The 20,685-nt window shown below is 31.8% G+C and overlaps 1 protein-coding gene across 3 annotated transcripts; it reads left to right on the forward strand.

The window, feature by feature from the left end:
- Positions 1-1,882: 1,882 nt before the first annotated feature.
- LOC124354116 (UMP-CMP kinase 2, mitochondrial-like) lies at positions 1,883-15,243 on the forward strand. 3 transcript variants are annotated; one of them, XR_006921660.1, is made up of 6 exons: positions 1,883-2,004; positions 3,904-4,004; positions 6,380-6,462; positions 9,324-9,466; positions 11,771-11,972; positions 13,484-13,623. XR_006921660.1 is itself a non-coding variant. In XM_046804338.1 (5 exons), exons 3-5 carry the CDS (start codon positions 11,863-11,865, stop codon positions 15,220-15,222), a joined length of 444 nt encoding a protein of 147 aa, XP_046660294.1. In that variant the 5' UTR covers positions 7,319-7,470; positions 9,324-9,466; positions 11,771-11,862; the 3' UTR covers positions 15,223-15,243. The 3 variants fall into 3 exon arrangements, 1 of the variants encoding a protein (XP_046660294.1); XR_006921659.1 differs by lacking the exon at positions 6,380-6,462 and adding an exon at positions 6,492-6,574; XM_046804338.1 differs by lacking the exons at positions 1,883-2,004; positions 3,904-4,004; positions 6,380-6,462 and adding exons at positions 7,319-7,470; positions 15,096-15,243 and having other exon boundaries at positions 13,484-13,690.
- The last annotated feature ends 5,442 nt before the right edge of the window (positions 15,244-20,685 follow it).

Here is a 20,685-nt window from a genome sequence, read left to right on the forward strand (position 1 = left end):
AATACTAAAAATGCTCTATTTTCTGATACAATAATTCCCTTGAGATGCGGTTTGTGGCATTCAATTCAGTAAGCTATTTACCTTTAAAATTATGTATCACAAGGTATAGGGCTTTCCATTAAGAATATTCACGATACCCTCGGCAGGACGTCCCCCGTTGGTGTGACATAACAAAACATTGTTCCAAAAAGTAGATGCCCAATCTCTATCACGATTGTAAGAGGTTTTCAAATTTATATTTAAATTATTAAAGGATATATTTGGGTGTTTCCAGACATAATATACACCCTGTACATATATATATATATATATATATATATATATATATATATATATATAATATATATATATATATACACACACACACACACACTCACATACAAAAATGATGTGTACTGAAGTCGAGAGATGTCGTTGTTCGTGTGTGACTTGTGCAGTGAGAAATCATGTTTTAAGAAAACAGTAGCCGAAAAGGGATCCAATGAAGTTACGTTAATATTGTCATTATTTAGTGTGCTTGGTGTATTCTAATATTCGTTTTTTATAAATCTTCGTAATAACTCACGGGGCGGATAAAACTAATCTTTTGCTTAAGAAAAACTATTTAATAAGTTGATTACATTCTATAATTATTTAATTAGCGTACAAACATACTTCGAATGTGACAAAATATTGCACTTATCAACCAATAAACAACACGTGAGGCTAATGGAGGTACAAAATGTAAATATCCGGTTCTAAACCTTTGTTGTTATTGACTACACGCAAGACATAAACACTTATCATGGTTCTTTCCCAGATCTAGTTCGTTTCCAACACAGAGTGCTAATATTCACGTGAGTAGAAGTTGAAAGTTTTTTTTACAGAGATACATTTTCAAGCTCAATGACTGCAAGTAGGTATTTGTGTTGAAAAAAGGAGCCTTTTTAGAAGGGAATGTTTAGTCAGCAATATACAATATGGAACTTTTGAAAACATTTAATGTGGTCCATTACCAGTAAGTCAGGTCCAAGGTTAGATGCATCTAAAGCGCTTCTACAATGTTATGAAGAAATAAATTTTGAAAGTCTCATCCCAGCAACAATTCAATTTGAAAGTGAGTACGATGTGGATAAAATTCGCAACTAAATCAATTTTGTTCAATTGTCATTTTATTCAATATTTATTCTTTAATTGGTCTCTCAAACAATAAGGCTTATTATTTCCTTATCTAATGTAATAATACAAGTACCAATTGAGTTTTTTCAACAAAAGAATTATTTTATTTTGTTACCCTAATCTAACCTAACCTATTAGCTTAACTAATGAACAACACACTTCACTTAATTTGATTGTTATTTACAAGTTTCATGGCCTATGATCATGTTTGTTTTCCTATTTTAGTAAGCAATGACCATTTTCGGGGTCAAGTTGCAGGTTGAGTAATAAATGCTGTTTTTATTTGGTTTTGCAGTGATTTGTTGTCTTTTGTAAGTCTTTTGATTGGTTTTATTGTCTTTTGTTGCTTTAAAAAATATAAATATCCATAAATAAACCTTATCCAAACAATTTCAACCCCTACAGGTTTTTTCGTATACATACTAAGAGTAAAGAATTCATATTTTTCAAAAACATTCTAGGACTATAGTCATTTCCCTATATTCTGGACTCTTCAACTGTTATAACTCATAGCAGAAAAAGCTATTGTTATTTTTACAACATAGAGTGTTGACACTGTGTGAAAACTACAAGCTGTGAATAATCAGCAATTTAGAGACATCCTTTATGACTTTATGTCGGTAGCTCTAGATAAAACTCACATCGCATCTTCATCGTTCTAACCTCTTTTATATATTCATTTAGTATTTAAATTTAAAGTTGTACCACCATTTAACTACAGTAATATAGAATGTTGATGGGACTATCTCCGTTCACAATCATATCGGTTAATGGGTGAGAGAGCTTTGCGAGATAAGATGTAATAAGAACGAACTAATTTTAATTCTCGAGGCCGTAAACACCAATGTAAGTATGAAACACACCTCCTACACAATATAACTGTGTTAAGTAATTAAATTGAGAGTATGAGCTTTTATTCTGAAAGGAATAGATCCTGTTTTAATATTAATAATATTTTATTTAATCCCTTAATAGTGTGATAAAATTAATGATTAACTAGTTTAATTTGGGTCCAAAGAATTATACTTACACATAAAAAATATAAAAAGGATATATTTTGCTATGCTTAAAGTGGTACATGAAAAATGTATTTTGAGGTCTAAACCTGGTTCACTATTGGATACTAAATGTTTAGATAATAAGGATAATAAGGGTTTAGGAATTAACAAACTAACCAGTAGAGCTACAATAAAGGGAATTAAATTGGATGTTAATTTGTGTATTACTGCGTTTAGATATGTAAAACGAATAATTTAAAAGGTTGTTTTAATCATTCAATATAACATTTATTTTAATGCTCTCAATTTTTATGGCAATAATAATAAAATAATAGTACTGGTTTTGGGCGCATTTAAATCAAAATTTATAACTTTATAATTTGTGATCCGATTAAACTAAATTTATTTCCATGATAGATGGAAGTGTGCTGTATTTACTATTTTTTTTACTTGAGAGAATTTTGTGTTGGAGGTACTAGTCTCGTCAGCCCCCTGAGTAGGCCACTGACAAGAGATTCAATGTAATTATTATTTATCATTTACGTAATTATCATAGTCTTATTATTTGGAAATGCATGTCGATATATTTCAATACTACTTGTTTGGTTTTTGTCCATATACTACTCTTCCAAAAACATAACTAGTAGATAATGAAACTATTAGTAGTTATTAAATAGATTACTTTCATTGATATTTTTACCATAGAATATTATATGGAATGGCGTATGGTTAAAGGAAATTTAATTTGAATTACAAGCAATGATCCAGGAACTAAAAAATACGGCCGTTCACAAGTTACTGTGCATATTGGATCATAAACATGCGGTGTATTAAAGCATTAAGGAATTGTGGGAGGGGAGGCTGAAAAACACAGAGGGGCTGAACGTATTTCTCTTCTCTGGCACCTGACGGCACAATATCTGCAGAACGAATTGTCGAATCTGCATTTCTATGTAGGCAATATCTAGTTTGATGAGGGTGCTTCACCCTATTTGGGCCAATGGGGTTTAGCTGAGCGTTAGCCTAACTGTTCACAGAATATGACGAGGACGATTTGACACGTAAATTTGAGATAATGCATGAAGTAACGTTAGCGACATCTGTAACTAACTAACTAATCTCGAGATCGAATGGACTTATTGTACTATGTAACTAAATATCTACACAGCTATCATAGTCTTTGGTGGTGGTGCATGTCTATCTATGGAATTTAGCAAAGAGTCAGCGTTGTGTAATTATCTGCAAGTCATGTCAAGAAAACAATTTAATCTGTAGAGTTTGAATTTTGCTTTAAACTGCAGCAACGCCTGTTACGTAACACGTTGTCTGGCGTATTCATTCTATGTTTATAATATATCTCAGATTATCAGTCACATAAATAATATAATTATTATCATCGTCAGACACCCAGATAATAAGCCTGAAAGTGTGCCTAATTTAAAGATATATGGTGGTTGGTTTTAGACTTAGTTTGCTTATAAAAGTTAAAAATGTAGCACTACATTTTTTCAATGTATTTTGCTCTAATATTTTTCCTTTCATCTCCTGAATCTGAAGTTGGTCAAAGGCAGAATCTATTGTACTGATGGTTAGAACAGTGTTATTTTTAGCGTGTATTGAAGATGGCACTTAAGAACGTTTTGTAAACTAAGATATATTGTGAACCTGAGACATTTTATGAATGCCAATTATATTTACTTTAAGTCCTCTTATTTTACGTGTCATTTGTGGTGATTTGGCTTTCCAGATAAAAGATCACTACACAATCGGCAATGTTTGTTTTCCTTTATTTACACCTGGTGGCAGCGTGTTCATACGTGGTGTGCCAACAACCGCCTGGATACATGAGTGAGTATATAACTTAATATTATAAAACTATTAGCATTTAAATAAGTTTCACCGTATTCATTCGATACATTTTGAATTTGAATGTATTTATCTTATCCTAATTAAAGCTTATAGGATCAAAATACATAATTTACCAGTCTTTGGTAAAAATAATACATGTTTTAACCGTACCTTTTAAAATTTAAATATTTTCTTTGTTTTATTAACCAATCAAATTATTTTTCAATCTTTGTGAATGTTAAGCCATCTTTAATGTTTTTAAATTTTTAAAACAAACATGGCTTTTAGTGTTCGTAGTTAGTCTGGCATTATTTTACAGCAAATGTTGTACGATAACCTCTGGATGCAATGTATAATACTGGAAATGACGTAATTATCTCGTAGTGAAAACAAAAGAAAAATTTCCACTTTTCTTTGGTTTTATGATTTTTGAGTTAAGTATATTTGAATCACTCCCTTTGTTCAAAATGCTATTTAAAAATGTGTGCAACAGACATGAAATAACAATTTTAGATATGAAATTCAATGCTATTTAAAAAAAAGATTTTATATCATCGCTATACGAACTGGCAGTTGTTGTAAAGCTCGGAATGCCTTTTTTGGTTTTAATAATTAGGAACCATATTCATAATAATTGTATTCATTGGAATTCGAATTAAAATCTTCTGCAGATGGTTCCTACACTGTTTAGTCTGAATTTTAATGTTAAACATTATCATTTGTAGGATACACTAAATGAAACTACAATAAAGCCCAGTGCCCTCGAGCCACTTTGTACGTATTCATTTGCGAATTGTGTTACCGTGACCTTCATTATCTTCATCTCTCTACCAAAGTGAGGACAATACAAATATGCTTTATGTAATCCTATTTTGAAAATAATAACAACGTAATAACAATTATAAAACCGAAGCTAACTTTAGAATCGGTTAATCAGAGTTTGAAACGTTAGGTAACGCCTTAAACGAACTTTGAACGATACACTTGTACATTACTGTATGCAACATTGCCTTCTTTTTATAGTAGGCGTTCCACGTTAATGCAATTTCGCGAACCTTGTAGCCAAAAATATTTAAACTTAATTGTAAATTCATAAGAGTCCCTATAAATGAATGTATTTAAAGCCACCTTTTAATATTATTAATACCAACTCTCTGAAAGTTCAAAGTTTTCTAATATGCTTTATTCAAACCATGACGCTATGCTTTTCTTACCTATTCAAGACGAGTTATTTATACAAACGTTGGAATTTCATGAAAACTTATACAATGTATTTTATATTGGCAAGTTAGCAATTGATGTAAACTTGAGACATGTTCATCAGTACAATCTAATGACACAAAACCTCATTCTCATTTTACAACTCAAAATTAATCTAGAAACTTAGTGTATGTAAAACGTGAGGTAAATATATCTATAAGTGTACTGAATATGAATATTAATGTATTAATACTGTTTAGGGGTTGGTTCAGTTACAAACCAATGTTTGAATGCTACAAAGTATGTATGTATATTTCATAAATGTCAGGCACTGATTATTTGTTTAGCTTATTCGACAAGGATTTAGGTAGAATGTAATGTCAAACAGACTTAAGGAAAAATACATTATTTATTTCACTCTATTTCTTTCATTAGCCCTTGTATGTAAATTGTAGTACAATGTTGGAACCCGTATGTCTTAGATAAGTGAAGATGGATAAAAATTAAATTTGTTCTAGTAAGTTCCTACCCGTTCTATTCAATTTGCTTTGTGCAAATTTCAACTTTTAGTCGTAAATGAATCCATAAGCAAATCTTAAATGTTAAGGAACAGTTTTAAATTACATATAAGGTGGTTGCTATTCAGAAAAATTAATAAAAATTTGTCACAACGTGTGATAATTTAATTAAATCTTTTCAACATTATTAAGTTTTCTGAGAGTATAGGATCGTAATCAATTTAAAAATTTTTGAAAACAATTTTTGTTTATTCGTTATACAGTTATACTTGGACAATAAAAATACAGAATATGTTTTTGTGCCTATCATTCATTGCTTTAAGCGAAAACATTTGCAATCTTTTGTTATTTATCAATCTGAAACAGTTTTACAGACGGTCCAGTGTCTATTAAGATGTCTCGCACTGCTTTTTTTATGGCATTTTTATGAATATTATTGCTTTTTTACTCTCCTATTTGATGAGATTGTATTTTGTTCTATAAATATATTTTAAGCGTTACTTATTTCAAGATTAGGATTGGTTTAGTTAATCATTTTTAGTGGCATAAAGTATTACTCTCTAAAAATTTCAACCCTAAGAATTAGTACATTTATTTATTGAAACAATTGAGTCACGAAATTCTTGAAATACGTTTTATACTTTTAGTTTGTTTCAGGAGATCAATATGACACAACCCACACCTCAACATTCGGTATATTCCATAACTTGCCCGAGATATTCAACGTTCTGCAAGATGTTGTAAGTTTTATACTTTTAGTTTGTTTCAGGAGACCAATATGACACAACCCACACCTCAACATTCGGTATATTCCATAACTTGCCCGAGATATTCAACGTTCTGCAAGATGTTGTAAGTTTTATACTTTTAGTTTGTTTCAGGAGATCAATATGACACAACCCACACCTCAACATTCGGTATATTCCATAACTTGCCCGAGATATTCAACGTTCTGCAAGATGTTGTAAGTTTTATACTTTTAGTTTGTTTCAGGAGATCAATATGACACAACCCACACCTCAACATTCGGTATATTCCATAACTTGCCCGAGATATTCAACGTTCTGCAAGATGTTGTAAGTTTTATACTTTTAGTTTGTTTCAGGAGATCAATATGACACAACCCACACCTCAACATTCGGTATATTCCATAACTTGCCCGAGATATTCAACGTTCTGCAAGATGTTGTAAGTTTTATACTTTTAGTTTGTTTCAGGAGATCAATATGACACAACCCACACCTCAACATTCGGTATATTCCATAACTTGCCCGAGATATTCAACGTTCTGCAAGATGTTGTAAGTTTTATACTTTTAGTTTGTTTCAGGAGATCAATATGACACAACCCACACCTCAACATTCGGTATATTCCATAACTTGCCCGAGATATTCAACGTTCTGCAAGATGTTGTAAGTTTTATACTTTTAGTTTGTTTCAGGAGATCAATATGACACAACCCACACCTCAACATTCGGTATATTCCATAACTTGCCCGAGATATTCAACGTTCTGCAAGATGTTGTAAGTTTTATACTTTTAGTTTGTTTCAGGAGATCAATATGACACAACCCACACCTCAACATTCGGTATATTCCATAACTTGCCCGAGATATTCAACGTTCTGCAAGATGTTGTAAGTTTTATACTTTTAGTTTGTTTCAGGAGACCAATATGACACAACCCACACCTCAACATTCGGTATATTCCATAACTTGCCCGAGATATTCAACGTTCTGCAAGATGTTGTAAGTTTATAATGGACAAAACTACATTTTATTAGCGGCAAAGTAAATAATGTAGATTTATGAATATTGTAGGCTAAGCGTTTTAAATATAGCGTGTTAAAGAGAAATTATAATTATTTGATATACGAACGTTAAAAAATCAGGTTTAAAATTATAGGATAGACTTTTAAATAACATATTAATTCATTATTTATAATATCCATAACAAATTGATAATATTGTATATAGTGATCAAAACAAGCTCACCTCTTTTAAAATTTTTCGCAAATAAATCATCAGCAAGGGACTATTTAGCTTGGTCAAATGTTTTTAGTTAAATTTAATTAATTAAAAAATACAAGTGCCATCACAAATTAGAGTAGTTTGAATTGGGTGCTCAAAGTAATGTAGTCGTAATAATTTGTGTAAAAGTCTGCTGATAATCTAGAGTAGAGTTTAATCAGTAGCAGTTAATGCTCTTGCATATTTGAATAGGTATTACGACGAATGTGATGGAGGTTTGGGTGGTATATGAAGATGATACATAGCATTGTTAGTTAGCTAAGATTATATGTTTAATTTATAGCAAGCACAAATTATACATTGGAAAAACCTATATATGATGTATTTATATCACTCAATAATCAACAACCACTAGTCTTTTAACTAGCAATTCAAACAAACTGCATTCTAATATAATTGTATCGCTGGATTTATGAAATTAAATGTAAACAACTAATTTTATCATATTATTTATCACAAATATATACAACCTAATTTCAAAATATCTTCAAATCAAATTATCCTCAAATTATTCTTACAGCATCCTCAAATCATCTATAGAAGATTTTAAACCACTCTCAAAAGATCCTAAAATTATTCACAGACTATCTTCAAAGCTCCTTCCAACTCCTTTTACACTGTCCTGAAATTATATACAAATTATTTTCTATCCATATTCAAATCTTCCTGTATTTTCAAATCATCCTCAAGTTACGCTCAAAGTATCCTCAAATTATCTTAAGATAATCCTAAAAAAATCACAAATCATCCTCAAACCATCCAAAAACTAATTTCCATCCACCTCCAAACCACCGTAAAACTATTATTATACCATCCAACCATTTTCGAACTATCATAAATCATTTTCAAATTACACTAAAAAAGTCTCCAATTATCCCCAAAGCAACAAAGAATCAATTATTTTAAAACTGTTCTCAAACCTTAGAAAGTTTTTATAAATAGAAATAGTGATCATTAATAATTGCATTTGCATTTAATTTTAATGGATAAAAAAGCTATCTAGTCAAAAATCTGCTAAATTACCATTTTGTCTTTAAATTGAAGTCTTTTTTTATTCTCTAGTTAACTACTTCTAGCCTAGTCTTTCGTGTATACCTTTATAAGATAGTAGATTATTTAGTTGTAGATTGTCTTATTATGTTGGCCTATTGTTAGATTACTGGAATAGGTCAAAATTGCAGTAATATTTTTCATATCCCTTATGAATAGGAAAACAATTAATTTGGAAGCTTTCACATATTTCACGTACTATAAAATATAGGTGATCTTTTTATCCTTGTATGCATGAAAAATAATTAGTTTTAATGAAATTTTGAACTAATATGAACAAAGTTAGTAGTTTAAATGTATAAAACACTGCCAGGTGTACAAATAAATTATAAACAAATGTAGAAGTTATAGTAGAGAGTATGGATCATATACAATGAACCATCAAACGTAGGAAAAACGACTCCTTTCTATATCATAAGGAGTTTACAAGCTGGCTTTTTTTTTTTTTTTCGAACATTCTTAGAGTTTTACACCATGGAGAATGATAAAAGTTGAAGTCTTTGATGGTGATTTGCTTGCAGCCAGAACTGATGGACATCCCTCAGGTGCAAGAGCTGCACGAGAAGATGAAGAACAACCAGTTGGTCCAGTGGCCCAGGGAGACCGCAGAGGGCGCCCCTGATCGTCGCCCTTTCATCGTCATCGAAGGGCATCAAGGGATCCGGTAAGTGAAAATTGTCACGAACGATCATCACAAGATTCTTATTATGTATTTACTGATATTACATTACAGATAAATAAACTAAGTATATACTCGTGCGTTTCAACCCTTAAATTTCTAGCTTGTATATTTCGTTTTAGTAGGCAATATGTTTTCCATTTCATCAATAGTGCTGTGATATTTGTTAACTGTCTTTGTGGTGATTAGTTCATGAGTGGTAGTAGTTTTCATCACCCTTTGTTTAGATTTGAGTTAATATATCCTAACGTTAACTTTGGTTAAAGATAACTGCTACGTCCTTTTTAACACCAAACCATTTTAATAAACTTGACGTGCTTTTGGAGGAATCCTCAAAACTGGCTAAATACAAATCAGTAAATAAAAAATTAAACATTTGATATTAATTATGGTGTAAATATCATATTATATAGTGCAATACATGAAATAAATCATAATTGCAGCTTGTGAAATTCTTACAAGGAAGGGCTTAATGACATATTTGGTACGATTAAATCTTCAATATGATTACCACGAATCATTTGTCACAATATATTAACGGTTTTAAAATATCAAACTTTATGTTAATAATGCACCAAAATGTTGAAAAATACTGTCTGGCATTTTAATACGCAGGTACACTTAATCAGTCAGAGATCTCAAAATTAACAGACTACAATGTTACACAGATAATTCACTACTTGAAAATTTGTAATATGTGAATTCTATACATATTAGAAGAGACATTTTTCCAACTTCTGCATACACTGATGAAATTTCGCAAAATGTATGATTGATAGAATCACACAGGAGTTGGCTGATGTTTGTTACATGACATCATCAACGATATCGATCTTTCTCATGTAAAGTGACAATTCTACCTATCTATAGTGCGAACAGATATTTTTGAACTCTCTGAGTGATGAGTTTAAAAACTAATTATGAGTTTAAAAACTCAACTAATTAAATTACTGCAAATATGCATACAATTTTACTGGATTGATTTGGTACCTGAACCTGATTCTACCAATGTTTATTCAACGCCAGAACTGTAATTTCCTCGATACACGCATTACAGTGAAACTCCATAACATACAATACATTTAGCACGAAAAGTGAGTGCCCTATGTTGACCTGTTAAACAGAACTCCCAGATTTCGAGAGGTAATAAATTGTTTTCACCAGCGGTAACGTGCATCATTATATCACACATTTTACTTGGCTTGATGGGGCTTTTCCTTCACGCCTCCTTACAATATAGGCCTTTCTTCTCAGAAAATGGTGTAGTTCACGTTATTTCGATCAATTCCAGCATCTTTTCTGTCACTTTTGTTGTTTTCCTTCCCCAGATCGGAATTATTTTTCAATTTCCTCCGTGTTATTTGCATAGTAATTTAAAATGTTAGAAATGTAAAGAAGAAATTAAAAATAATTAAAATTTTTAAATGAATCTTTCTAATACAAAGATAACCATAAATTTAGAAAATTTAACTCTCTTACCTATATTGTTAACAAAGATTTGTAATACAATTTTATAAAGAAGGCTTTTACAGTATGTTATTTTATACTTTATGAACTATTTTACATTGTTATCAGTCTTTACATTTTTTTTTACGTAATAACAGTTTTAAAAATACATACTTATGTGTATTCAAGAATAGTTAACACACATCTTCTAGTAAAGTCTTCTTGGTTTTCTATCACTTCCATCACCTTAGTGTATTTGCCCACTACGCGTCGTTTGTCTTATTTGAACAGTTAATGTTTAGAAAAGAATTATAGGCTAATTTAAAATTTACTGCTTTACTAAACAAATACTTTAAAATAAAGCTTCTCGACAGACTTCAGCACTTCACCATTCACTATAAAACAAAGAGAATATTAGAAAATAACTGCTATGTTTAGTGGCCAGTGGTGCTGGCCTTACGAGCTATGGATGTATTATATATTGGCCAGTACAGCTGGACATACCAGCTGAAATAACATTACGGCAAAACTTAACCCACGCTTCCGACAAAATGGCGGCAGCCAGCACAGCTCCAAGGACAAAATATAAAAAAAAATGCCTTCGAGTGCATAGGGTTAACAAACTCACATTTAATAAAAAAAAAAACGCCTACCCTATCTATATGGAGATTAAAATTTAAACTTTCAAAATATTGTAAAGGTAAATTACAAATTGTATTTATTTTATTTGTCCATAAATTGTAATCAATCATACATTTAGAACGATTGTTAACTTGTAGTCCTATGAGTTAAGAACTAAAATGGTGAATTAATCTCACATAACATCTGGGCTATTGTTCTCAGGAAAGTCAGCGACGGCCCGTCTGTTCACCCAGAAGCTGAATGGTACCTACCTGCGCAGTCCACCCGACTACCTGGCAGGTATCCGTGGTCTCATGTCCATGAAGCCACGACTGGTGCGAAGCGCTTATCACAGCCTTAACAACTACCTGATGGCTGAGCTGGTTAAGTCCATCGTAAAGACTCGTCTAGTCGTCATGGATCAGTAAGTTCACAGTCTTTGATTAATTTGGGTTTATAATCAATTAAGAAAGCTAACACCATTCTGATGACCCTTGATGGATATTTTTTGCAAAACGTGTCTAATTTTATTTAAAATCCAAGTCGTAAAATAATTCAAATGAAATTTATCATTCGGGCAACTCAATCTACTTAGTAAAATATAGAATACAGGAGTAAATAAGAATAAAGTTCTGCAATAAGTGAAAAATTAATAATATGAGGAAAGGAATACAAATTTATTTAATCCTTAGAGTGAACCTTAGTAAGTGAAATTACTTAGCATTGCGCTTTACTGCCTTATTTTGAAAAGTCTTATTACGTGCAGAAAACATATTACGTGCCTTCTCCTCTTATTAATTTGTGCAAATAGGCTTGGGCCCAATTTTCCAACGTAAAGCCCATAAATTCATCACAAATCATAAGGAGTCCTAACAAGTTTTATTAAATTTGCTCTTATCATATTTTTTATGAATAAAAAACGATTTTGCAAGTAAACGATTGCAGACATTTTTGATGCAAAACGGGTTTTGGGTTTATGCTCTCTAAAATAGAATGGAATAAAAAAAGCTTTATTTTACGGTGGATTTACTAGAAATAATACATAATGTAATAATTAATATAACTTTTAAAATTCATTCCGCTGTTATATTAATTATTAGATCTAGAAACACAAAGATATACTTAACATTGTACGAGTACTTACGTTGTTAATGGTAAGCTAATAAAAACAAAAACTTTGAATTTAAATTTAAAACTTATAAACTTTAAAACCTTAAATTAAAAATTTGAAAAATAAGGTTCAAACAAAAAAGAAGGAAAATAACACTGTGTACAATAAATGACATCACAACAGCCCCCTTCCTCTAAACATACAAAGTCTAATATTTTTCATGTGACGATTTTAATGTTGCGAATATGCCCAATATTAGATCTTCTTCGCGAAGGAAGAACAGCAAAATTCTTAACTTATTGTCTGAAATTGTATATAAACCGTTGTTTATATTTGCAACATTACGTACTATTTTATTAAAAGAAAGCCATTGTTTATTCAGCTATCGTCACCTCCTCAAGATATACATATATATGACATGTTTCTAAATAATCACATGGAATTGACGAAATTACTTTGTGTAGAGTTTTTTGAGATTTCAATATAGGTTCTTCCCACTTCCCACTAAGGAAAGGAAAAGCAGATTCTCCCAAAGTTCAGTTCTTTACGACTCTGATAGTGAATTCTTGCGCCCATATGTTTATCATCTAATTGTTTGGGATTTCGAAAGAAAATTTAGATTTTGTTTTGTAACAATCACTTCTTATATTATTACTGTAGTTTGGGGTCTTGGACATTAAGGAGCTGTTTAAGTAAATAATTACATATTAATTTCAGGGGAAAATAGATTTTCTGGTGGGCTATAACAAGTAAAATGTGTTTCTGATTGCATTTAATAAATGAAAAACCTCAAAATATTATTAATATCAATCACTGTACTCCAGGTATTGGCACGGTCTAACAGCATTTGCCCTGGCCAAGTTGGCCGGTATCCGCCAGAACCTACCCATCCCCGGTTCTCCCATCTACAACTTCCCTACAGACCTGCTGGTGCCGGACCTGTCCTTCTACATCGCAGCCAATGATGAGAGGAGACTGTTCAAGCTGCCCGACACTGGCAAGCCTGCCACTTCCAGGATCTTCCGAGAGTCGTGAGTGAATTAAATAAAGTGCATACTGTGTAAAGGCCCGTGCAGTAATAATGGGACAGCTTTAATATCTCGTTATGAGATTTAACAATATCTGGCGTAAAACGCAACAACGCAAAAGATATGAAAAAACTTAGCTAAAATTTAAAGTTTATTTAAGTCAGTCAAGAAACTGCTAAGAATCTAAATTTTGTTGGAATAGATATGTATATATAGTTGTATACGAATTCGGTCAGTATAATGCAACTGATTATTAAAAATGCATAGTGATAGTTATTAAATTACTTTTGATCAATTACGCAAAATATTTGACGTACTTGACAGCTATTCAGACTAATCCAAGATCTAATTTAAAAAGGCGGTCACTAAAAATAGCCGCTATTTTTAATTTCGTGTCGTGTTCAAGTCTAACAACGTTTCATATTTTAACTCAAACCGTTTGAGAATTACAAATCTTGAAATTAAACAAAAATTCTACCCTGTTATAATTTGATGTTTCAGTAGTGATTTTTTTCACGAACTAATCCCCAAAGTGATGGCTGGAGATTTTGTAAACGCAAAAAAATCTCCTAATGTAACTGTTTTGGCTCATATTGAGTTTTTTTAGTATTCTCAGTTCATATCAAATATTTTTATTATGTTTCAAATAAATTTGTCTATGCTTTGTTATAAAGTTTACAATTTTAGATCCGCTGATCTCCTTGAGAAAATATATTTTTAGTAGACAAAAAAGAGTTAATACACATTTTAGCACCTTAATAATAAGTAGCTAAAATACAGATAATGGAATAAAAAAGTTAGTAAAAAGTTTAATACTAGCAGTCTAACGTTTCGTAATACTCAAACTTGCCATCAATCTATTTATTTTTCTAAGCTTTAGTTTATACTGTAATGAGTATTGATTTAAAAATGACAGATAATATTAGGTTATTTATAATTTGTAATTCAACAACTTGAAAACTATATTTAATAATAGCAGTTTTTTTTTATTTGCACATGAGAAAATATGCCATTAAGCAATAACTATTTGCAATTGAACCCAAACCGACCCTTGTAAACTATGAAATACCTAAACGTTTTTATTAAATTGGTAATGTTTCGTGTTCTGTAAAATATGAATCCTTATTCAGCTTTACACAATGTTATTAAAATAATTCAAATGTAATTTAACAATTTTCATACATTTTATTAACTATTTGAACTCTACACCCTATCTGAATCCTTAACAATTTGTGTAATTAAGCTGCTTAAACATAACATTTATTTACTTCTGGATTCTTTCTTTGATAAAGATATATTAAACATATGTTTCAAAAATTACCATTTTGGAATTCAGTATGTGTTATTGAAAGTTTTGGTTTTTAAAATATAACTACAAATATTAGTGATGAATTGATTTGTGTTCCAGGACATACGAGGCGTACAGCCTGATGGATCTACCCAAGATGATAGCGATAAATGGTGACCGGGCGAGGGAGGAGGTGGAAAGTGAAATGGTGCAGATTGCACGGGAGCGTTTACAGGGTTTCATATAAAACTTACATTTTGACACCGTATTTTTATTGTTTCATTCAGATTTGTTTTCAGAGTTTTCCTCCTGTCACCCAGCGTTTCACCGAGGTTCCTTAGACCGAAAATACTCTACCAGTAGAAATCTAAATTGACGGCATAAAACAATCTTTAGGCTGTCATCGACACGCATCACTAGAACAATATCTTATTTTACACCTTCTTAAAAACTTAAAACTAAAAATAAAAATCGTGATAAACAAATTTAATTGCCGGCCACTTATTTGATAATGGAGTAAACAATGAACGAGTCTTAGACTTAATTTTGCACAGCTAGATCGTTACTATGCGGAACTACTCATATATAGAAAAGCAACAAGTATACAGATTACGGCGAGTTGAAATTAAGCAGGAAACCGTGAAAGTTTATTTCACATCATAGCAAAAATAGTAGATCAACGAACATAAGAAAAATGCATTGGTAAACGTATATTAGTAATACTTTCTACACTAATACTCAAGTTATTTGTTATATCGTGTAAGGATTGTAGAGAAGAAGGATCTTTTTAGAGAACTTTATCAATAACTATTAATGAGATTGATTTTTATTGGCTTGTATTATTTTGTTTGTGAACGATCTTTGGATGACAGTCGACTTGATTTTACACTCTCTAACGCACTGAGAAGGCCCAAGTGTGCAAGAACTGTATAAAAACGTGGTGCCAAAATATAATGATACTGATAATCTAACTAGTAGATATCAAGATTCATGTGTAAAATAGTCATGTATACATTTATTACAAAAATTAAAGTGTTATTTCAATATTTTGGGAACAATCCATATGCGTAAGAGCTTTGCTGAAAGAAATATGATGCTCTGATATATTCACAAAGATCAGATATACATCATATTTATTTGCTGCAAGAATATGAAATTGAGTGATAGTTTCATTAAAGAGCAAGATCAGCGAATACAAGAATTATTGAGAGGTACTCGTATGTTACTGAAGATAAGTGAACTAGTAGACTGGGAGGCTGACTTGATTCACGTATTCAAAAACTGTACAGAAAGGCAAAGCTAAAATTTAAAGAAAATTGATAGTCTGGAATATATATATAATATTCGTGTACAAGAATTGTACATGCTGTGGAGAGGCAGGCTTGGAGATTTGAAAATCCACATTGTGTAATATCCATGTGTGTGAGGGAGAACTTGACGTGTGAGGGGGATATTCATTGACGCTTGGCCGTATTGGCAAAACTAAGGTGCCCAAGAACTTTACTGAGAGAAGAAGCTGAAATTGGCAATCTGGAAGACTGGATCGGCTCGCGAGTGCAAGAACTGAACAGAGAGAGAACCTGAACCAGGTTATAGTGATGCTTTGAGAGATTAACAAGATTTAATACATCAGTGTAGGCTTCAGTTTTTTCTAATACATTATAATACTCAGAATTCTTCGAGCATGAGAATTAAAATTGGTTATTGTGTTTAGACATCCTCTTAAACAACCATTTAGTATATATGGGCAATGTACTGTGGAGAATATAGTTGTTTGTTACAACGGTAATTTACAGGACACCGATAAACAAAGTCCTCAATATAATCATTCTTCGTTAACAATGAACAACGTATTTTGTTCGGAGATAGTTCCAGTAGCGATTGTGGGTCTTGAATTAATGGGTTCTATTAGTATATGAAAAAGTTGGTCAAATACGATTTATTTTGTTCTTATGTTTTGGCTTTTGGTGATCTAATTACTGCAACTGATATTTTGAAACGAACTCCAACAGTTCTGCACAGGTTTGTTCTTCTTAAAACATCGGTATTAAACATATTTTGTGAAAGTACTAATTGGACTTCAGTTAATTCAGTTATAGAAAAGTCATGTCTTAAAACAATAACTGAATAACTATTTTTTGTTAAATTTTAACAATATGACATAATAATAGTTTCTGAATGGTTATTGAAATTTATTTTAGCAATCTAGTACGTTTAAGTGATGTTTTCAATCTAAAGGTCTGTGAAAAAACAGTTAAAAAAGAAATAAAACACTTTAAAGTTAGAGGAACCAAATCTATTACAAGTTTTAAAACGATCTTTTCTCTGAACAACTATTATTGTTACCAATGAAGTGTTGTATGATATAAACATAAGACCAGTAAAAATTTACGTACATAATTTAAACTGTAATGAATGTACAGCTGTATAATTTTAATTGTGATAAGTTAAAACGGATTAGTTATGGTTGTATGTATTCGTTAATCGTGTTTCCAGTCTACCAATGCTAGTACACTATTTAAAAAAAAACATCCTTAATATTTCGGGAGGGACAGTAACGCGTTGTATAAACATTATACTTGCGCCAAGTAACAAAATCTAAAGACGGAAAGTTGCCATTTTTGTGTGACTGGCAATGATTATTTACGATTTCAATATTTGGTTTGAAATGTTACAAGCTAAATAATATTAATATTACCTTTACAAATAATTTATTGATTGTATATTTAATAATTTCGCGGTTGAAAATCAATTTTTTACTATGGGAAATTCCAATATAAATTTCACGAAAAAAAAGTTGTGTGCAGTAGTACATTGAAAATTGGTTACAGGCTGGTATCAGAAAACAGACGATTATAAAGAGATGGTTATAAATATTAATGGTTTCATTTATTGCTCATCACTCAATTCGTGTCTGGCTGGATCATTACTGTTACTACGCTTGATGCCGATTCTGAACGACAAGGAAAACGAGCGAGCGGCGCGGCGCGGCGTGGAGCGTACAGCACAAAAACGCCATGATTCCAAATTTACCTTAAATGGCAGAATGATCTCGGCGGTAAACCCCGTAACGTGGCTTGTTAGACAAGGCAGTTTAGGTTATTTGGCGCAGCCACCGTTGAGATGCGCTCCACGTAGACTGCATGTCGGCAGTTTAGAACAGTTCGGTCCAATTAGTACAGCGGCAATCGGTGCAAAAGCGGTACCGTCGCGGAAAGCGGCAGAAAACGGCTGCGGTCCCACGGTCGCTCCACCCACGGCACACGGGAGCACAGCCTAGACCTGCGCAATACATCAAGCTTGCGCATGCGCAGGCGCAGTGTAGCTGAGCCACTTTCCCGGTAGTGGTGTTAAAGTCTTTACTTTCTCCTCATACAAATCATACAGAGGATAAAATATGCAACACAATTCAAAAATGTGTTTAAAAAATGTAAAAGACCATGATTAGATGAGAAATGAAAGAAAATGTTGTCCATGAATCTCTAAATGTTCCACAAGTTCGAATCACTAGGGGTGTACTTTTATGTCGTTAACATTAAAATGCACATAACTAGAAAGAGGGAGACCCAACCAACCTGTCCAACTTGTTATCAGGCTAGTTTCTTTACATTAAAATCTCCATTTCAATTGAAATTACCTTTTAGAATCAATCCCAGCAGGCTATTTAAACAAAACTATTCTTGATTTCTAATAATTGAAAGTGTTTTACATCCTAAATAATTTGGCATTTAAAATTGAATCGCAGGGATATGAAACAGTCCATACCGGTATATTAATAAATTTTTAACTCATATCCAAATGAAATTACTCATAAACTGCTTTTGTGCAACAAGCATTTAAAGATAACTACTGATAAATCGTTTTAATACAAAAATCTTACAAATATGAATAGCAAAATGTGTTGCTAATCGCTAATATCGATAACGGCTGGACCATTCGGCTAATTATTTTTGTAAAATATTCTTTGAAATCCGAGGAAGGTTTATACGTAGATAAAGGTTTTCCTCTGAACCATAATAGGCTGCTCAGTCCTAGTATATATATTTGTACATTTGTTCAAGTCAAACTAAGGTGTAGCACTGGAAATATTTTAGACCGAAAGTAGTTTACACAGCCGGAAGTAGACGTTTTTTGACCGAAGTAAATTTCTAAAACCTAAATACGTATATAGTTTTTTGATCGGGGCAATAAGGCACCGACCTTATGTTTTTATATTTTCTTGGTCGAAGCATTGTGGGAGATTCAGTGATGACGATGTAAGAATAACTAATTCGAACCAGAAGTGCTCGTATACGTGCAAATCATGACATAAGATTCAAGTTAAACTCTGATCCTCTTAACCGTAGTTAATAAAAGAATATGTACGCCTAATTAAGTTTGAAAAATATTATATGTTTTTATCATACTACATCATAACCGTTTTTACTAAGTAGTATAAGGAGTTCGATTTTGAAAATTGCGAAGACATGGGTAGCTAGTAGTTTACAAAATCAAAATTTCAATCATATTTAATGTGTTAACGATTTCTCTCAGTTAAAAATACAACAATACCTTGATCGCGTGAGTTCAATTTTCAACTCAGTAATGTTAGTAATCAATGTATATCTTTATGCAATAATGATTTACGCGGAAAAATAATAATTTATGTCACATGGTACATGAGTGGTAGATCTAAACAGCGATCAGATAAATCAAATTTACTTTGGGGTTGTAAAAATATTGTATTGACTGCGACACTACGTTTCAATACTGCAAATCTTACAAAAGTAAGTCTTGAGGAAAATTTACAGCATTTTGATGAATATTTAAACTGTTGAATACAGTTTATTTATTTATGAAAAAAATTTATTCATAAAATATCTTCATACTTTATACATGGTTAATAACTTTTAGTTGCACATACAATACATTGTGTAAAGCAAAAAGGGAATGTATCACTTACATCTGGGCAAGCCCATGGATGTCCAGGAGAGTCACATCATTAAATGCAAATGTTGAAGTATCGGAGTTAAAAGGGTTGATGGATAGGTTTAGTTTACTGCGAAGCATGCCTGTTGGAGTGCATGGAGTTTATTTAATGTTGAAAGCTGTGAGAGGACTGTTTGTTCCCGGCCCGAGTTGACTGAAAGAGGCTGGAACCGAGCTGGCCTTCCTTTCTTCCAAAGAGACTTGGCTGAGATATATTTCCTCTTTCCCCTCCTCATAGTAGTTGAAATAAGAAATCTCGAGAGACGGATCCCACCCCTAATTTTACACATCTTAAATAGTCATTACGAAAGTAAAAGCAAAAATTCTTTTTAAGAGTAACCCAAATAAAGGATGAACCCATTCTTAAGTGAACGAAAATTTCTTGAAATATTTAAAACTTACTCAACAGCTTGCATAAAGTTTAAAGATCACCGAAAAAACTTATTAATCCTTTCATATATCCTTCCACGTATCCTAAAGCTTGTAATAAAACTTAATAAAGCTACGTTACTTCAACCTTTATAAAACATAAAAAGCTGAAACGTGTGTAAAGAAAACACTATCGCCTATTCACACTTAAAACTTAAAACTATTCACAACTTTGCAAATACTTCAAGCAAAGAGGTAACTTAAAGTACAGATCCAAATTGCCTTTACTGAGAATTTTATCAGTAGGAATAACTTTTAAATAGACATAATAATCTGAGTTTATGGACAAAGGAGATATTCTATTGTGCCGCAA

Source organism: Homalodisca vitripennis, chromosome 2, assembly GCF_021130785.1.
Source record: "Homalodisca vitripennis isolate AUS2020 chromosome 2, UT_GWSS_2.1, whole genome shotgun sequence".
Classification (NCBI taxonomy): domain Eukaryota; kingdom Metazoa; phylum Arthropoda; class Insecta; order Hemiptera; family Cicadellidae; genus Homalodisca; species Homalodisca vitripennis.

Bases quoted from the DNA above. Each gene is read 5' to 3' on its own strand.
- LOC124354116 (XM_046804338.1), top strand. From the start codon at position 11,863: ATGTCCATGAAGCCACGACTGGTGCGAAGCGCTTATCACAGCCTTAAC. The intron at 11,973-13,483 runs GTAAGTTCACAG...ACTGTACTCCAG, and splicing joins CGTCTAGTCGTCATGGATCA to GTATTGGCACGGTCTAACAG. The intron at 13,691-15,095 runs GTGAGTGAATTA...TTTGTGTTCCAG, and splicing joins TCCAGGATCTTCCGAGAGTC to GACATACGAGGCGTACAGCC.